General features: G+C 45.3%; 3 protein-coding genes across 3 annotated transcripts; all 3 read right to left on the reverse strand.

Annotated features, from left to right (window-relative positions):
- Positions 1-4674: 4674 nt before the first annotated feature.
- PHALS_10857 (cytoplasmic dynein 1 heavy chain 1) lies at positions 4675-9735 on the reverse strand (the record flags this gene model as incomplete). The annotated part of the gene is made up of 1 exon (XM_024726354.1): positions 4675-9735. One exon carries the CDS (start codon positions 9733-9735, stop codon positions 4675-4677), a length of 5061 nt encoding a protein of 1686 aa, XP_024577040.1.
- A 1416-nt stretch (positions 9736-11151) lies between these two features.
- On the reverse strand, positions 11152-11556 carry PHALS_10858 (uncharacterized protein; the record flags this gene model as incomplete). The annotated part of the gene is made up of 2 exons (XM_024726355.1): positions 11152-11283; positions 11353-11556. The coding sequence occupies 2 exons, from the start codon at positions 11554-11556 to the stop codon at positions 11152-11154; spliced, it is 336 nt and encodes a 111-aa protein (XP_024577041.1).
- Positions 11557-11933: 377 nt separating this feature from the next.
- PHALS_10859 (uncharacterized protein) lies at positions 11934-12833 on the reverse strand (the record flags this gene model as incomplete). Its single annotated transcript, XM_024726356.1, has 6 exons — positions 11934-12059; positions 12118-12185; positions 12261-12365; positions 12491-12526; positions 12600-12725; positions 12791-12833. The coding sequence occupies 6 exons, from the start codon at positions 12831-12833 to the stop codon at positions 11934-11936; spliced, it is 504 nt and encodes a 167-aa protein (XP_024577042.1).
- Positions 12834-19520: the final 6687 nt, after the last annotated feature.

A 19520-nucleotide genomic window follows, 5' to 3' on the forward strand; every position in this document is an offset into this window, starting at 1 on the left:
TTTCAAATGTTGTGTGTGGTGCTTCAACTTGTGCCATACACTGTTCCTTACTTCAGGTAGATGTGGACGGGCATGAGAGCATCAAAGCGCATGATTAACACCGTATATCTGCTGAGAAGAGCTATTCAATTCATGACAAGATGCCACATCCCAAAAATATGTGTTTGTCAAGTTTACGGTGAGCCATTCTTGATCTATACACTTAGATCAGCGACTTCATCGCCATTTTTCGGAGAGAATTGCCGGTTTATGATGATAACATCACGCATCGACGAGGCAAAACGTACAGCGTACAGGTCAGACGGAACATGTGTCGTATTGCCGAAAGCTGTAAAAGGCGAATAGTGTGGAAGTTTAGATACAGTTTAATCGAAGCGCGTGGCTACATGCTGACAGTTCTATTCCAGATTCAAGCCTTGTTACATTAATGCATAAGCCCGCTTGACACTCAATGAATGGTGGTACTCCATGGCGAGGACCTCAAGTACATGATATTGTTCGAGGCGCAAATTACCCCCTATGATGACCACCTCGTAAGAAAAGATTCAAATCGCACACTGTGTGCCAAAGTCGCTTATTTCATCCTAATGAGTTTGAGTGTCGTGCTCCTATGGCTATACCAGGTTATTTAGGTGCAATTCACTGTTGTCAGAGACAGGTAAACCATGCATGCAGCGCCAATCAGCGCGACATCGGATCTCTTACAGTAGTACCCGAAATGTATTGAGCAATATTTAAAGCATCTTAAGAAAAATGCAGACCCATCCTGTGGCCTATGTGGGTTGTGTAATCCAGACCATGATCCCACTTTAACGAGTCGTCGGACGTGATGTACGCTATGGCAGACAGTACGACGCCTCAGCCATTCCTCGAAAACAATATTTGCTGTAGGGTGGATATGCTTTGAACCATCACAAGACAGACAATTAAATTTACTTTGCTCAACAGCAACGATGACGTAACTCACAAAGCGCATCTATTGAAAGACTGATGTCAGTATTGGTCGCATTCCGAGACGATCGGAGAGCGTCGACGTGTCGTTCGACGAAGAGCGCTTGTAAGAGCCAGCAAAAGAGTGTCGTCACGCGCCGCGATGATCAATGAGTAAACCACATTCCTGTGAAGCTATAAGCAAATCAGCGGGCTCACCAGGGCTGTAATCGACGTCTGGTGAAATGCAAGGAACTCTCACTCTGGAAGTCATGGTTTGACTGTTTTTATCTGCAAGATTGCCTGTTGCCATTGCCGCTTTCGACAATCTGAATGATCAGACATCATTATCGTAAGAGAAGATGAATACTCGGCTTCCCACAACCTAGCGGGAACTTTCCTTGATACATTTTCATGGCTTAGTCGGTAGCTGTTTCAAAGGCCCATGGATATGGATAGAGCTGTCACTAGTAGGAGCTTAGGGTGATAAGCATTCACTAAGGTTCCTGTCGCACTCTGTATTCCGCATAATCGAATAACAAACAACTTTTCAGTCGGTCACTTGCTTACAAAAAATTGTCAGATAGTGTTACTCTTCTCGTGCGCGAATAGATTGCAGTATGCTTCGACGCTTTTGCCCGCGTTCAGTACCCAACCAATGGAGAGTTGTAATGAGCTACACTTAGCCATTACATAAAGGTCCATTTGTGTACCTTCTGTATACATTGTAGGAATTTATATCACAAGTGGCCACAGAATGGTGCCCCCACATGCATGTGACATCTGACATGAAGTCACAAACAATCTGTTTGATACAGATTGATAATTCCCACATGGGGATATGAATTGGCGACGAGACAAACGTCTTTCTGTCTTCCGTGGGCAACGTAATCCAGTCGCTTCTACTGGATACACTTCACGGCATTTGTATTTCAACCTTTTCGAAGTTCAAGATCCGTACACCGCACATCTTGTATTAAGTTCATGCGGAGGTTCAATCTCAGTACATCCTTGATTGTATAAATCAGGCTAATAGGAACCTAAGGTTTTATCAGAAAACTCCCCAGAGGTCCTTGTGGTGATTTGCATGTTTCACTAAGAGCTATTAACTCATTTTATATCAGTCGCAAATTTCCCTCCAAACTCTCAAGGCATTCTTTTTTTCCTTCATGTCGGGACTGTCCTTCTCCCTCCGCGTCAGAAATCGCTTTCTCGTCGCGCAAGTTTGTGTGTTGTGGTTGACAGATTGTTGTGAATAGTGCCAATTACAAGAGTACAGTAAAACCCGCTCGCTCTTGTTTCAGGTACAGATGGAAGACCAAAGAGTAAGGACAATGTGATTTAAAAAGCGCTCGAGGTACAAAATCTGAGCACTCGTTTTGCTTTTGCATGAGAAGAATGCCCGCACGCATTGGAGTGTGAAAGCTCTGCCACAGTACGGCGAGAAAATTTCGAAAGATTTTAGTCATAATCATAACGCAATGGTGTTCGCAGTGGTCACTGTAATCATTGTGCTTGTAGGCGGGCAAGCTTGACTCGACAAGTATGGCTAGGTTCGTCGATGAGCAGCTGGACGTGGTGTCGTGAAACGTTCCGGTTAAGGGAACAAGCCTGAAGTGTGTAGTTCGCGTAGAAAATAAGCGAAAACTAGCGAAACGCTCTTCCTAGGTGAGCGGCCCTGCCACATCTCTTTTTGGTGATGATGTTGTGGACTTCAGTCGCGAGAATTGCATTTATATCAGTAGCTCGTTTGAGCCATGTCGGAATGCTGGGGAGGGGTCTTTCGATGCGGTTGCGGCTAATAGGAGAAGTAACTGTGATGTACGACAGTAGTGACTGCTCGTTGCCTTGACTTGCGCAATAAGTTAGCAAAAGTGTAAAACCTAGCGAGCTCCACATCTCGATAAGAAGTATAAATATGTAAACCCCAAATTCTTGAAGTAGAGAAGAGATAAATGTCTAGTTGCTTTGAAGGCCCTCGATTCCGCTCCTGGGTGGAGCGTACTACTTCAAACCAGGTATATCGTTAATGCCGACCCCTCGATATTAAGCTTCTGTGCAAGCTGCACGGCATATGGCTTCAGTTGTATACCCTAGATTTATCACGGCGACTTTTAAAGTCGTAGCTTCAACATGCTAATTCGTGCCAAACACTTTTGTCAGGGATACCCTTTCGATCAAAATCTGCAGTTGTAAGTTGAATAGTGCCAAAAGCAATAAAAAGGCATGTGGTATATCTTCTTGTATGTTAAAGCCATGTCGTAGAGACAGCTGAAGGATGTCAAACAATGTCATTCTTTATATATTACCTTCAAAATATGAGTTTGGCCGAATCCAGAGCAATTTTAAACGTGAAAATGGCCTGCGCATGTGTATGGAATTAGACCAATTTGAAGCTAAGCGCTGGAAACGCTCTTTTGATAGTAAACGTTAGTAAATATCAAAAGTAAGGTAATCGAACAATTTCAGACCCGTCGAACAGCGCGAAACGATGAAAAGTGGTCGATAATGCTGGAGTTTCGGGGGATATTTCTTAGCTGTTTGGCACATAAAAAAGTCGAGGTGATACACATGCGTAGCTACTAGCTACGACACAACCAATATGCTCTGATTGCCGATATGTCCCCATGTTTGAGTACAAGGGTGAATGGCTGTCACTATATCGACGGCGGAAGCGAGGATGATATTCTAGCGGTTAAAAAACTTAGTACCTGTTATTATTGTTTGCACGTAAGCTAGGTAGGTTTTAATACTTTGCTGCTAGTTCCAAAATTACAAACGAAATTCATACATCGATATTTCTACCTACAAGGTCAAGTTTACCCTCGACTTTAGCGTATCAAGCTTAAAACCCCTGGCGAAGACTGTGAAGACTGAGGAAAAGGTCGATGATTGGGTGCTCATGGTCGCGTACCAGCACTAAGCTTCATTGTATCTTGGGTGAAAAGTCTCAGTTCAGGAACCTAAACCTATGTCTAGCACAAGGATGGTAGATTTACGATCGCGACTCATTCGCAGCTGATACATGTGCAATCTTCGTCACGCAAGTTAAGATTTTGTGCAGTGTGCTTTCATGTGGATAGGATCACGGCAAGGACAGGATCTAAGCGATGACCTTTTGTTGTGATTTGTTCGATTTGGAAACATCAGTTTTAAGTAATCTGTACGCCAGCTTTTAGTTACTTTGTTCTAATTGCAGAATCGCTTCCTGCGCTACAAGTATGCACACCAAAGCTTCACCATTTTTTTTTCGAATGCCTCACACTCAATTCATACATGTGCTTTGTCATGATAGATGCAGCAAGATCGCTCTTAACAGTGAGTTCAGCTCAAACTCTCTATGCTAATTTTACCAAATTTTTTAATCTGACCATAGCTCCAGTGAAGGGTAGACTAAATTTGCACCAGCTGCGCTAGAGACAATTTCTTGTTAATTGCGTTCTGAACAATATCTCGTTGTGAAGAAGTCAGAACTCCCGCAAGTTGGTCTCACTAAGAGTACGAGTGTCGAAGGTTATCATAAACTTATGTTATTGTTCAATTTAACATCAAATTACCCTATAAAGAAACTTTTGCGGCAATAATAAAAAAAAATCTTTAAAGCTTAAACATGTGCGATTAAAATGAGGTTAAAAACACGGAACAGGGCAAGTGCCGTTCATCTCCGATAGATACCGACGTCAGAGGAGACCACCATGCTGCTTGCGTACTACCATTGATCTTTATACAGTCGTCTTTCTATATCTAGAACTCCTCTGAACGAGGTTTTGCCACAACACGCGGCTTTGATGCCATCATAGTCGTCGAGCTCGACTTGGAAAACGATGACGTAGATGGAGATGAAGGTGCCGGCGACATTGTGCGTGCTGGGTGCGGCGACATGGTTCGTGCCAGATCGGGTGACTGAGTGTGACCCCTGGGGGTTTGTTGGTCATCATTGCTAATAAAGCTTCCACTTTCCGAGCTGGGGCTGTGGCGACCGGGGACACCACCTTTTCCAGTGCTACGAATTGCCTTGGCCTCCTCTTGATCAATAAAACGGATGCTGTTTAGCACGTACTCCTTGTCCCTCTTCATCTTCTTTAAGTTTGCGTTGACCATGTCCTCTTCACTCACAGCACTGTTAATTGACACGCCAATTTCCCTCAAAAGCCTCGTGTCGATCTCACAGATATTCTTTTTAAACTTGAGAAGCTCCACAATCCATTGTTCGGACGGATGTACCGCGTCAGCCAGCTTTGCCTCGTTATTGCCGCGATGACCTGAATTCTGACGAGCAATCTTCTTTTGAATGTCCTTGAGAGCAGGAATCCGCTCGAGCGTATCTTCTTCCCAGTTGATCTCCTTGCCTTTCACCTTTAAGTTCTCAATCTCCTTGCGCTCCTTGCGGCTCAAGTCAAGCCACTTTTCCATGAGCTTTATGTCGCGTTCGATAACGAGCTTAAGCCAGTCAAATACGTCGCGAACCTCCTTCAGCTCGTGATCTACCTTAAAGCGCTTGGCAAATTCAGCACACGCCTTGCGGTCGTAGTAATTGCGGTTTTTAATAAGCTTTTTGGCAGCCTCTAACTCTGCCTCACGAGGCAAAATCGGTTTGGCACGCTCTGAGCGTCGGCTTTTGATCTTATTAAGCTCCACTGGATACTTCATATGCTCCGCCTGCATCTGTTTGTAGCTGTCAATCAATGCGCGGGCGCGCTGCTCGATCAAATCAGCTTCAGAGCGACGCACCTGCGACTCTTTGGCAAGTGACGTCTTTTCTGTAGCGCATAAAGCGCTTTCTTCGCTCTCCATACGCTCCATGAAGGCATTAATTGATTCAATCTCACCTTCGAGTTGAGTGGACGCGTGCTGCAGACTCTCATCTTCCTCTAAAAGACGATTAGTTAGCATTTCAAACGCCTCTGCAAGTTGCTGCAACAAACTGCGAATCTGTGACGTCATCATCATATCCTCGTCCTTCTCTTGTGGCATGGATACGCTGTACACGTCCTCCACGTGAGCCCAGATTGCGCGCTTCTCCACTTTCTCCTGAGCGAATTTTCGACTCACTGCTAGTTCCTGAATAACACTCTTGATATCTGCTTCATCGTCCTTTTGAAGACGAGACGACTCTTTTAAATCTTCACCACGCTCCTTGGTGCCAGCTTCAAGAATTTTCATGTCCTTCTTGCCCATGTTAGCCGCGTGGCCAGTGACGTACTGGTACCAGTTTTCCGACGACTTGAGCATTTCAACCTTGTGCTCACCATTCAAAATGCGTTGCTTTTGACGCATAATTCGCTCTTCTTGGTCAATAACACGGTGTGTAAAGTGTTGCACCAGCTTTTGTAAATCAGCAGCGCGCACAGCCTGTTTCACTAGACGATTTGCTTCAACTTTTTTGCGGCCTGAGTGTTCGTGCAGTGATTCCAGGACCCAGTTCCCCGCGTTGTTCATGAGTTCGGTTATCAAAAACTTCTTTTCCTCACGCATCGCCTCTTCATCGGCCAGCAATTTGGTTTCTGTATCAATAAGGTTGTTAAACTCGGTGATCATGCCTTCCTCTTGCGCGGCGTTTTTCACCTCTTCCTCAAGATTCTTGATATGTTGATTCATGCGCTCCAACAGTGACGTGCAGAGTTTATTCTCCGTCTCAAGTTGGGCGGCCTGGTCGTCTAGTTCCTTTTGGAACTGGACACGCCGACGACGTACGTCGTTCATGAACTCGTCGCGTTCGTCCACCTCGGTATCACTGCCCTCCTGTGGGATGCGCTTGTTGCTATCTTTTACCGCTGCAAGCTCGCTAGCGCGGACCTTCATATCGGCTTCCAGACGAGTCACATACTCGGGCGTGATGATCAAAGCATTGCGAGCTTCGTCCAAAGTATTTTTGCAGTCCTCACAGTGCTCATCAAACAGTAAGCAATCGGCCTTGCGCTCTTCTGTCAGAGTAGCACGCTTAAACAGCAGCATGCGTTGCGAATTGGTCTGACGAGCCAATTGGTCGGTAAACACTTCCGTACGTTTCTTGCCGCGCGTGATGCGAGATCCGTGCTCGTCCAAACGCGACTTGGTTGTGGCAAAGCGCTGGGTCTGTACCACACGCCACTCCTTCTCGTACTCCTCATCCAGAGCCTGGTGGCGCGAACGACGCTGAGCAATAGAGCGTGTACGGGCATTAATCTCAGTTTTGAGCGCTAGCAAGTCGGCTTCGATCGTCTTGATCTTTTTCTGACGTGCTTCCGCCTCCAGACGAACGTACTCGTGCTCTTGCTTGTAGCGTGTGTCTTCATCGAGGCACATTTCATCCTCGCGCTTCATGTTAGCACGGCTACTCGTCCAGTGCTCTCGTTCCTTGGCGAGCTTCATCCATTCTGCGTCAACCGTATTTCCTTCTTCTTCAAGTAATTCAGGTTCCTTTTGTTGTATTTTCACAAATTCCGCGTGGAGGTCAATAAGTTCACGTGGAACTTTGTCTTTCTGGTCCTTAGACGCGTGGAATATGCCGTATGAGTGCACAATGAAGTCATTTGCAATATCTTTCGACACGGCGGGGTTGTGGGCTTCTGACCAGTCTGCACGGTGTTTTGACCACTGTGCCATGTCACTGTTCCATTGTGTTGTATCTTGCTGGAAACTATCCTTTGATTTTGTAAACTCGACTTTCTCCTTTATACGTGTTTCTTCCTCAGTGTTGCGCACAGACTGGTCACGTGCAACGTCAAAATAGAGGATGTGGGTTGTACTGGATTGCTTCTCATAACGCTCCTTTTCGCGCTCCATCCGCTCCGTCTGCGTCTCCTTTCGAGCCTCCAGTGCCTTGAAACGGAACGTAGCTTGCTCCCGTCGGATGTTCTGGGCAGCTTCGCGCTTCTTTTGCTCCTCTGCTCGAGCAGTTTGTTCAGCCAAGCGCTGCTTCTGCTGCTTTTGGCGGTCAATTAGACCATTTAATTTGGTCCGAATCTGAGCTTTTTCGAGCTCAAGACGCAGCGACTTAATGAGCGTGTTGAACTCGTCCGTGTTATACAGTGTCTTTTTGCCACTCTTTTGGAATTGACGCAGCTGGTCGGTCGGTAATGCTAAGAAAGCCTTGAGGAAGTCAGCGTCACGCAAAAGTGGGTGCAGCATACAACCATACAAGAAAGTTTGTAGAACCTTTTCACGTTCTCCACGCGGAGTACGTTTTTCTGGGAAAAATGGCAGCGCTTTTGGATTCGTAAACTCCCCAAGCTTCACAAAGAGCCATTCAAAGTCCGCCATGCTGCGTTCTTCTAGAATCTGGTACTCGTGAGTTACAGCGAGGTCGGACTCAGTGACATCGTGGTCGGCAGCCTTAGCTGCAGCCTCATTGGGCTCACAATACGTCTTGACCAAGTAGGTATCTGTATCAGGGGTATTCCCATTTGATGAAGCTTTGACACTCACTTTAATGTCAAGCTTGGTTAAGTACTCGAAGCCAGCAGGAGGTTTAGCAACCGGGTCCATGACAGGTTTAATGAATTTGGGTGGATTCTCGTTACAAGACGTACAATGACGCACAGGCATAGGAAAGCCCAATTCTGGAATGGGTTTGGACTCGACACTGCATTGATTACAAACACTGCGCGTACAACGACGGCAGTGGTGCTGACGACGGCCAAGCTTAAAAGGACGAAAACAGACTTGGCATTCCGTTTGGTCGCTACGAGCCGTCTCGGACACAAAATGGCTCGTCGGGTCGCTGTTTAGCAGACTCGAGTCACGCGCACGACCAGAGTCGTCTCGGCTACGGGCATTCGGGTCTTGTAAGTTTCGGTATGCATCGTTAATTTTTTCGAGCGTCTCTTGGTCTTCAAGCTTAGTTGGATCCATGGAACGCGACTTTTTCTTGTATTGCGCTGCAATCTCTTCGGGTGTCGCATCCTGCGAGACGCCCAAAACGTCGTAGCTGTCTTGACCGGAAACAGGACGGTTCACGGGGCCACGACGCTGGGCGAACACGTCAGCGGGTGTCGTGATAGCCTTCATTTGTAAAGCCGTGATACAATTACGGCAGCAGCGCTGCTGCGCATTGCCGTATCCAAACGAAGAAGGGACCTGAATCTTATGATTTACACATGGACGGCAGAAAAGAAGGCCACATACGCGGCAATGGTGACGACGTGGCTTTGGGAATCCAAACGGTGTTTTGCAATCCATACACTCGCTGCTGAAATTGTCAGGAACCCAAAGCTTCTCAAGGCCCGCGACATCAGACGGCACGCCATCCATCGATCCGCGACCTGCGTGGTCGTTCATGCGGTCGTCGCTCTGTTTGCGTGTAATTGCTTGTGACGGTAGTGAAGTAGGTTGCGAGCGGCGCTCCTGGACAGGTGCGGACACCGCCGTAGGAAGGTTTTCATTCGATGGGGAAGTGTGGCCACCTACAGCTGAATTGTTGCTGGATGGAGCTGTAGATTGGCCGCTGGTAGGTGGGCGGCCACCAGTTTGAGGAGCTGTCGTAGGCGTAGTATTGGTTCTTTTAAGAGCTGACTTGAGCTGGGGTTGTCCAGCATCAGTCTTTTTGAGAGCTGATTTCAGCTCCGGTTTCGCAGCGGCTGTGGAAGGTTTGGCCGGTGCAGCAGGTTTTGCCTCGGGCTTTGCTTCAAATTTAACTGAAGCGGGTGAAGGTGCTGGGGCAGACACTGGTGAGGGTTTACGCTGCGAGAGCGAGAGACTCACCTTCGTGCCACAGTAAATGCAAAAAGCATCGGCGTCAGATACGTCACGGCCGCATTTGACGCAATTTAGCCCATTGTTTGGAGCGGCAGCCGGGGCCGCCGCTGTCTCGGAGCTTCCTGCCATCTAATCTAGACTCAAGCCTTCTATTGATATATGAATGCTACCAGATTGAGTCTGAAGCGCGAGAGTCAGCAAGTGGAGTTGTGAGTGAGGGGGGATCGCTGTTTTGCAGCCTACCCGTACAAAGGGGAGAGATTGAATAAGCCTGCTGTTTTTCCGTGCACGTGGGTTTGTATTGTAGTCAGATTGTTATAAAGAAACGTAGCCGAGCCATACAAACATACCTGACTTCTTACATAATATGAAGCCAGTCAAATGCGTGGGTATTCGTCAGCGAAACCAGACATTCAGACAGTCTATACCGCTCATATAAAATCATACGTGGTGGTATTATTCATGGTAGTTTTATGGACATAGTGAGGGGGGACCTTGTGACTCGATGTGCGGCTCTGTTCAGCGGGCACTTTATGTACAAGTTCCCATCGCCTTCTGAAGAATGCAGCTGTCATAACTCAGCTGAAAATACTGACGAAACACATGGCTCAGCATACGATGGCTACCATAAGTAGGAAGCCTCACCATATTTTCTTAAGCTAAAATGCAATGAAAGCATGCACTGATTCAATCTGACGAGATTCTTGCCGCGACTGACGTACGTCCGTCAATGCCGCTTACAACGTGACGTAGAAACACGAGAGAGCCAGATTTACGACAGGAAAGAGCCGGCCATGGCAGACAATCACTCATCTGAATGTAGCACTTTGACGGGGCAAGGTAGGCTAAAATATCTATGGTTCACGTAACAGATCAATACTGCTGCCGCTCCACAGTATCGCCGAAAATCATTTGAGTACTTAATCTTTATACTATCATCTGCTATCGTGTCTGTAATCGCATAGTGCGTGTGTATCGCAGTTGAAGTTGAAAGAGAGTACAGGGCATGGGCGTTTAGATGCCGAATGCTCCATTGCAACGAAAGGCTCCACATTACTCACGGCTCTTCCATGGAATCGTCGCGTTACAAATTATATCTACGTACGTACACTCATTGCACAATACAACACATTTGTCTATTGCGGCAAAGCTACGCAATTTATCTTGACTGCATTTTGCTAACCTCTCGATTGAACGAAAGCCCAAACACACAGTACACACATAACCAATGCACAATGTTGCGATGGTCCCTCCTCTTACGACTTCAAGATTGCTTACGTGATTAGCAGGTAAGTGTATCAGATACAGCAACACCTTATTCGCAAATCACTAAGCTGTCAACACAACCTACGGTCGAGAATAATTGCTACAGGTTCCCTATTACATGACTTGAGCCTCAAATCGATGCATTTGTATATGCATGCAAAAGAAATGGCTTTTGTACATGGTGCGTGTTATATAAGGTAGCAAGACAAGGCTATCGACTGGCAAAACACCCTATACGGGGCAATTAGCGAATTTATTGATGACAAGAATATGAGCTTTTCACAACTGGTTGTCAGTCCAAGTAGGCTCAGCAGATCTTGTCGTGGCAATACTTTTGCTGCAAAACGTTGATGCCTGACGTAACGTGCGCGTAGATATCGATCCAGTCTGCCTTGAGGATTGTCGAGTGACCTATATATTGCAAGCTTTAGTAAGAACAGACATGAGTTTCTCATAATTGCAAAGCGGTTTTATATGTACCAGTGCCGAGGGGTGGATTACCCGCATCTTGGTCTTAGCATTGTGTGAAAAGGTAGTGAACGAAGACAGCGGCGCAGCATACGAGCCTGGACCAGGAAAAACGTCGCCTGTCCGCATCAAAACAGTCTCTTGTCCGTTGGACTTGTGTACCGCACCAGTCAGCCATGAACTTCGGCAACTGAGATTAGCATGTGGATCCTTCATATCACTGAAACTTCCTGGAAGCTGTGGACGTCGGGCTGATTGAGGCGATGGCGCCAATCTACCGCCGGGACACTCTGGCTGAGACGGTGCGTAAATCGGGCCAGGTGAAAACTCACCCATGTTTTCACGGGTATGCGTAGCTGACACATATTGCACACGTGTATTGCCTGCAGCACGATTAAGCTGCTCGGGTGTGTCTAAATGGCGTGTACCAAAACGGTTTTCGTGTCCAAAAGCATTACCACTGTTCTTGCCAGTCGCGTTGTTGTTAGGTGTACGCGGCTTTGCATCGTCAGACAATGTGGTGTCAGCTTGTTCCGGCGTTGCAGCGCTTTTATTTGTCAATTGACGGGGTAGTGAAGGAGATGCAGGCATGATCAAAACTCCATTGCGATTGATAGCTGACAGCCATGACTCGCGGAGGCCTGGACGAGGACTGTCGACATCGGGCAAGTGCATTTTACGTGATTCAGCTCGAGCAGTCGATCTAGGTGACGGTGGTGCTGCAAAGGAAATCTTTGGAGATGCAGCCTTACCACCATTTGAAGCCAGAAAACTAACATTGTATTTCGGACCAGGACTCTCCGCAGTCAAACGTTCACGCTGGTGTTCCCCGTCTGTCATACTCACTGCACCAAGCAGTAATGGCATTTATCAATAAGCAATGTACGCAATTACAAGCCTGTATACGTAGTAGCACGAACCTTTTTGCGATAAGAAACGATCCGACTTCGAAAATGACACTTGTGGTGCCCTTATTTTGATCAAACTTATGTTCTCATTGTAGTAGCCAGGAGCTCGAATGCTTTCTGTCAGCAATGATGTGAGTATGAGGCATATAGGTATCATATTAGTCTCGTTGACATTCCATGCGTACAAAACATTTACACATATCAAGCATCTTGTTCCAACGCCTCAGTTGTTATGATTGTACCTTTGCTAGCCACGAACGTTTGTGCTAATTGCTTACCTTATGGTCGTCACACAAGTCACAAAATATAATCAGCTTGGATGGTCGACATGTGTCTTACAAAAAAACTTACCACCAATCCATCCCTCACGTTTGCCCCATTTCTGAGTCTCATCCACAGGTTTGTAATCGGCCTTCATAACGACTTGCCCATTGTCGCGTACATCTGGCTTGGCATAAATTGGTCCCGGTGATCGAGCTAGCAAGAGTTCAAAATGAATTATAATTTTTGAAACGTTGAGCCATTTCAATTGTTATGCTCACCATGTTCAATTGGAAACCGCTCCGAGCCGCCGAAAATTGACATGAATTACTGGAAATTATCTGATGTAGACTCTAGTCAAAGCTTAGAGGTTCAAGTATTGGTAAGAAGTTCAAACCAAGTTCGCCAATGCACATTTACCTCACAGCTTATCTAATTCCCCGCTTAATGCGCCAAGTGTATACGCGGTCCTATCGCTCAACTCTCACTAAATTCGTCACCTATTTTAGGCGTGGTCATAATAGAACATATAGACATCAAACTTCCACTGTAACTTTCTTTGCCAGATATACATTTATATAGACTGCAGGGTCATAACCTTCAAATTGACCAGTTTACGATGCCTTACAAATTACAATTCGAAAGACAAACTATGTAGCAGGCTAAAAGGAAGGATGTGGAGCTCGCATAGCATTCAGCATTGTTTGCTCACGTGACTTCATCCTGGTTGTCTTTCAATACACACACAATCATTCAAGTCCTGTCGAGGTATTCAAGAAAAAAGCGTTAAGTCAACACTCGAATATTATAATTTAGCTTGTTTGACGTCATATTTCGATATGTCAGAAATTCAACGAGTTGCCGCGGACCTGTACACCGAGTAAGCTTTCTTCTCGACGAGATATATGTTGTGTTCATGCGCTTTACCAAGGAGCAGATTCGAAAGCCTCCAGTAAAACCACGTGCTTGGTGTGCTATGTTTTAGAGTGATTCTAGTCAGTATGAATTAACATTAGATATATTCGTGCTACTTGTCTAGTGGCAAAATTATATTTACTGCTTGATGTTATGCTAACATCCCAGGTGTACCACGGACCTCTCCTTGACAGAGTCCCATCATCTCCATTAGTATCGACACTTTGATACTTATGAATATTCACGATTACATGAAAGAGCAATAGAAGATTCGTAAGATTGTACAATTTTGTATTCTCCAGTAAAATTTATAATTGTAAGGATTACTTACACAACAAAAGTACGTACACCATCTTCCATTAAGATGTGGGTCGCACTATGGGCTGAGAATGTTGCGCAGAAAAGAGCGCTTAGTGAACACCCAAATGCGTTCCTTGCATCCCTACAAAGTGCGTTTTTCTTGAATCCTACAGCAAGCCACTTCGCATGCGGAGTGCTAGCCTTCTTTATCGTCATACACAGCTCAGCGAGCCTATGAGAAAGATGCGGCCGTCATAAAAAACGATCTTGAGTCAATTCTTCGGAAGAAAGCCGAGGTGTTCTCTGATGGGAGTGGTTCCAATCCTGCCTGGATAACTCCGCCATCATCGGAGGGCATATGGCCGATCCGCATAACAAGTAGAAGGCATAGTGCTTAGACTCTCCACTTTACGGAATTGAAAGCCCAGACGCGAGCACTTACTGCTCACTAGACAGTATTTCAACTCTTTTCCGAGATGGCCAACCAAAGAGTTTTATCTGCCTCAAATAATCGAGTGTACTGAAGATTCCGACCACGAAAGACCATCACATGTCAAACACATGTTGCGTCTGACCCACACTGTACGATTGGCGATGTCAAAAATATGAGATAGGACAAATGATTCGGGCGACGCAAGATGCATCTACCACCACATTAAGCCGACCCGGTTTTGAGTGTAGCGGATCGCAATCCTCTACCTCCAAGAGTACTTGAACCTTAACCAATGTAAAGACGATCTTCCGTTCAGAACTGAAACTGTATTTAATTGTTTTAGTTGTGGCAGAGCCACCAAAATCAAAAATCTTAGGTTTTCCTGATTGGTATAGTAATACCTAATTGATATAGTAAAACCTAATTGATATGTTTGCTTGCATCCTCGCGCAAACCATGGCGGTCGGCAAAGACTTTTGCCTTGGTTTTGATGAGATCTTCAGTAATGGATACATGCCTTGTCTGGCATTGAAGCACCCGTGTTACTATTGTCTTCACTGAGCTGCAGACGATGTGCAACGCGGGGCCGATTGACCGAAAGCTCAATATCTGTCATGGCCTCGAGCTCGCGACTCTTTTTGGGGATGCTGCTAGTAGCAAATTGAGTGATTCCAACGCCAAACGTCTGAGCGGCCCATGTTACAAGCGCACTTTGACTCATCCATTGATATCTGGCCTTTTGATTGCAGACCCGAGCCTCTGCGCATTTGTAAAACGTTATTTGTTGTAAATGTAATTGCGCAAAAACTTTCGCAAAAAGGCTCGATTGCTAATAACCTTGACTAAATCATAGAAATTTTTCTCCGCATTTATCAGTTATCCGAGGGACGTCTGTCTATCTGAAAAATTCTCTTTATAAACGTGGTGCAGTATATGTGTCTCATGTAAGAGTGAAGAAGTATCTAGATGAATCTGTCTACCAGAATTTAATTATACGAGGCAACATGCACATCATGTCGATAGACATCTTATGGTGTGCTAACGATTTCCAAGCAGCTTGAACCTCATGTATGTATCTGATTGAAGTCAGCTTTAGCTGACAATACCATCATACTACGCATTTCTTTCAGCTTCGGAGCCAGCTACTAAAGTATCTCTTTTATAATAGATATAATTTTTCAATAGAACACAATTTATAAAAATTTGTGAAGTAATATAAACGTCGAACTTCCGCCGTTGTCGTAGCCTCAAGGTATGCTTTTCTTTCATGCTTGGAAAGAAAGTTTTAAGGGAAATTGGACAGGATTGGATAACTTTATGATTGAGAAAAGACAAATTTACTTGATAATAGTGATCTCAGGATATAATTTTAATAACCTAACTAAGCGCTTAAAACAAATATATCGGTGCTAAGTTGTCGTTGATGAAAGCGGAAATCTACACAGGAGAAGTTACACGAAAAACGGTGTCATATAATCGACTCAAGCGTTGATGAAGCTTTTTGAAAGCTAAGCAACTTTTACTATCGATTTAAAGAGCCTTGTCCATTTGAGATTTAACGTACCCAATGATTCGGCTATCGATACCAACACAATCGCCATCGGTAAAGGCAATAAGTTAGTTTTCATTAAAAAAAAATCAAGATTTGAGTATCGGTGGGTATGTGAGTTTGGCGGTTGACAATGTACACCACCCTGTAATGCAGTCACAATACTTTGTCGTATCACAAGCGTTTTAAAAAAGGGACGCAATGCCACAACCAGTGTTGAACGTCTTAGCGATATCGACGCGAAAAGGACGAGTCGACACAACACAAATTCTTTTGTTTGATGCTCAAATCAACGATTCCTGATGCTTGAAGTAGCGAAAAGTGGTGACTCAGCGACTCATGGTGACTCTTATATCTAGAAGCACTGTAGTCGGCTATCATTCAGCGGAAGGTGGACGATTATATAGAGAACGGTGTTTGGAGCACATTATCGGATGATCGTCCGAGTGTATCTGTCGATGTCAATTTGAAGTGAGTCACCAATGAGTCAGCATGAGTCACCACTGAGCTCATCAGTTCGCCCTCTAAGTCAATCTCTAGACATTCAAAAGTGAATGAGTCAGCACCATGAGTCACCACTACCTTCCGCTCAATGACAGTCGACTACAGTAACTCTAGATATAAGAGTCACCTATGTCGCCAAGTCACCACGTTTTGCAACTTACACCACTTCTTTCGAGTATAATGTATTTCATCTATCATACTATATCTTCTTATAAGTATATATATTGAATATTGATGAAAGTGAAGACATCTTCGCCAGAGATCAACGAATGCATGAGATACTAGCATTGTTTTTCGTATTAACTTGAGATTTCTCGCTTCCTTAGCAAGCTTGAAGTCCATGAATCTCACATGGGATGAACAACAAATGGATTGGTCATTGCATCGAGAACAACATCCAGATTAAACAACAAAACTGATGAGAAGATGTGCTGAGAAGATGGCAAAAACCAAAGTACATATATTAAGGTCCCCAGGTGTCGCTAACTCTGTGCTACATCTAAGCCTGTCTTTCTAGACCCTTCTAGAAGCTTCTTGATGTAATCTGATTTATCTAGACCAATGCACGACTACGATTACGTCCGTAATCAGCTACCGTGATCATGATGGTAAATGTAAACATGACCGTAATCTTTGTGACGCCATCCACATGCATTCAGCGGTGTAAACTGAACACTCCTACTCACCGCTAGTGTTGAGTGTGCGTTGTTGCTGACCTGGTCATAATGCATGTTGCCTCTCGTAGCATCTTGGTCCCAAGTGCCTTGGTGAGCATATCTGGAAGCTGACGCTTTGTATCGATGTAACTAATCTTGAGTAAACCATGCTGAACATTCTCCCGAATAAAGTGATGTCGAATGTCCACGTGCTTTGTACAAGCATGGTAGCCCGCATTGTTTGCTAAAGCTATCGCATCTTGACTATCTTCCCATATTTGGGCGCCTCCCACTTGTTCTCGACCCATGACCTTAAGCATTGCGCGCGCAATGCTCCAGAGTACTGCTTGTGCGCACAAGCTTAGCGCCATATACTCTGCTTCTGCAGAACTTAGCGCGACGTTTCTCTGATATTTGAACTTGAACACAACCGGAGCTCTTCCAACATTGACCAACACACCTCATACAGATAGTTTGTCGTCGGTGTTGCTACCCCAGTCTGCACCCGAAATAGCTTCAGCAATCACCTTTCCAGTCCCTCCTTGGTAAATGATCCCGTGACTCCGTGTCGAATTTAAGTGGCGTAGTACACGAATTGCGGCGTTCCAATGTGGTAACCCGGGATTCTCGAGAAACCGAGACAGTTGTGTAAACGATATATGTGATGTCCGGCCGAGTGAAAGCTGTAATGTATAGCAGGCATCCAACCAGTGAGCGGTATGGTATTGACTGCATCTCTCAATGGTCAGCTTCTGTACTTGGTGACTGTAATGGTAACAGCTTGGGATGATTTGCCGAGGTCCTTGGCGTTTTTCTGTCCAAAACGCTCAGCCACGTCGCTAATGTACCGTGTCTGCTTGATTGAGTGTGGAAGATGACCTGTCGTGGTCGATCTCCATGCCAAAGATGAACTTCGCCATACCGCGATCCTTCATTTTGAAAACACTTCTTAGCATCCCCTTGACGTCTAGAATCTTACTGCTCATCTTGGCTGCAATGATCATATCCCCGACATATAGACATACGTACACGAAACCTTCTTTCACTTTCTTCCCGTAGACGCATTGATCCGCTTCACAACTTTAAAATCGAACTTTTTAAAGACGAGGTCGATCGTCTTGCCCAAGCACTTGCAGCTTGCTTGAATTCAAAAATAGCTTTGTTCAGCTGACACGCAAATCCTTGAGCTTCCTTAACACCAATCCATGTAGACATGATCCGACAGCAAAATGTTGAGAAAGGCGGTGTCGACGTCCAGCTGCTCCATTTTGTAGCCTAATACCGCACACACCGCAAGTACAACTCGAATTTAATTCTTGTTGGCCACTGGAAAGTAAGTCTCGAAAAGTTCCACACCGTATATCTGGTTAAACGTTTTAGCCACAATCGTGTTTTGTAGCGCAGAATACATCCATTCTGGTCACGCTTCTTGGCAAATACCCAACAGCATCCAATCGTACGTCTAACTGATTCTCGTGAATTAAGTGTCCATGTTTGGTTCTGGTGTTGCGATTGTAATTCGGCGTCTATTGCTTGTCACCAATGTTCTGCTTCGTCACTAGCCATCGCCTGCGCATACGTGGTAGGCAAGTCTGATCTTCACCAACACTTACAGCGTAAGCGAGAACAGCTTATGCTATACGGCCGTCTTCATCAATTCTTGCACGCTTTCTAGATGGTGATCCTCCGCTTCCTTCCTAGCTTTCTTCGGCATATGATCCGTTCTTCAACAACAACATTGGTGCGCGTGTACGCCTTGAGCGTTCCACTTGCGGTTTAAATACCAATCGATCTTCCCGTGCGCCCAATGTAGGATTTCTGTACTCTGTCAGCTCAGAGTGTACTTTGGCCAGTAATCGCAGTACCTCGACCCTAAATTCAGTTTTGTTGGACTCCTCCTTATTCATGGAATCATCTGAAACTTTTTCTTCTTCTTCACACTCCATAGGCCCATCTTGATCTTGTTGGTATTCTGTCGGCCCGAACACTGCGCTTTCATCGTTGTTCTTGGTTATGTATATCAATTTTATTTGTTTGGGCGGGTGCGTCTCATAAATGCTGCCCACTTCACGATTGTCCAGCTTCACCGACCGTGATACTGGTATCTTATTTTTTTTCTCCAAATTGTAAACTCTGTTTCCCTTGGTGTCTTCGGAATAACCAAGAAACATTCACTCAAAGATTTTGGCTTCGGGCGTTGTCCTCTTCACTTGATCAATATGAGCATACCCTTGATCCCCCAAACACCCTAAGGTGATTCATCCGAGGCTTCGTCTTAAATCCCAGCTCATACGGGGTATTGTTTGGGTGCACTGTATTGATATAGCTGTTGATCAGGTACATCGCAGTGCTTACTGCCTCTGCCCACCAACATGTCGGAACATACTGTTAGTGTAGCATGCTCCGTGCCTTTTCCATAATTGTGCAGCTCATTCGTTCTGCAATTCCGTTTTGTTGGGGACTTTTTGGTACTGTACGCTGATGTATGACACCGTTCCGCTGACATAACTCCGTAACTGTCTTGTTGACAAACTTCGTTCCGTTGTCCGAACGCAAGCACTTGATACGGGTCCCCATTGATTTTCATGCATTGTTCTGAACATCTTGATCTTGTCAGCAACTTCACTCTTCTTCGCCAGAAAGTAAGCCACCAC

This window comes from Plasmopara halstedii (assembly GCF_900000015.1).
Source record: "Plasmopara halstedii genome assembly, contig: Scaffold_525, whole genome shotgun sequence".
In the NCBI taxonomy this organism is placed as follows: domain Eukaryota; phylum Oomycota; class Peronosporomycetes; order Peronosporales; family Peronosporaceae; genus Plasmopara; species Plasmopara halstedii.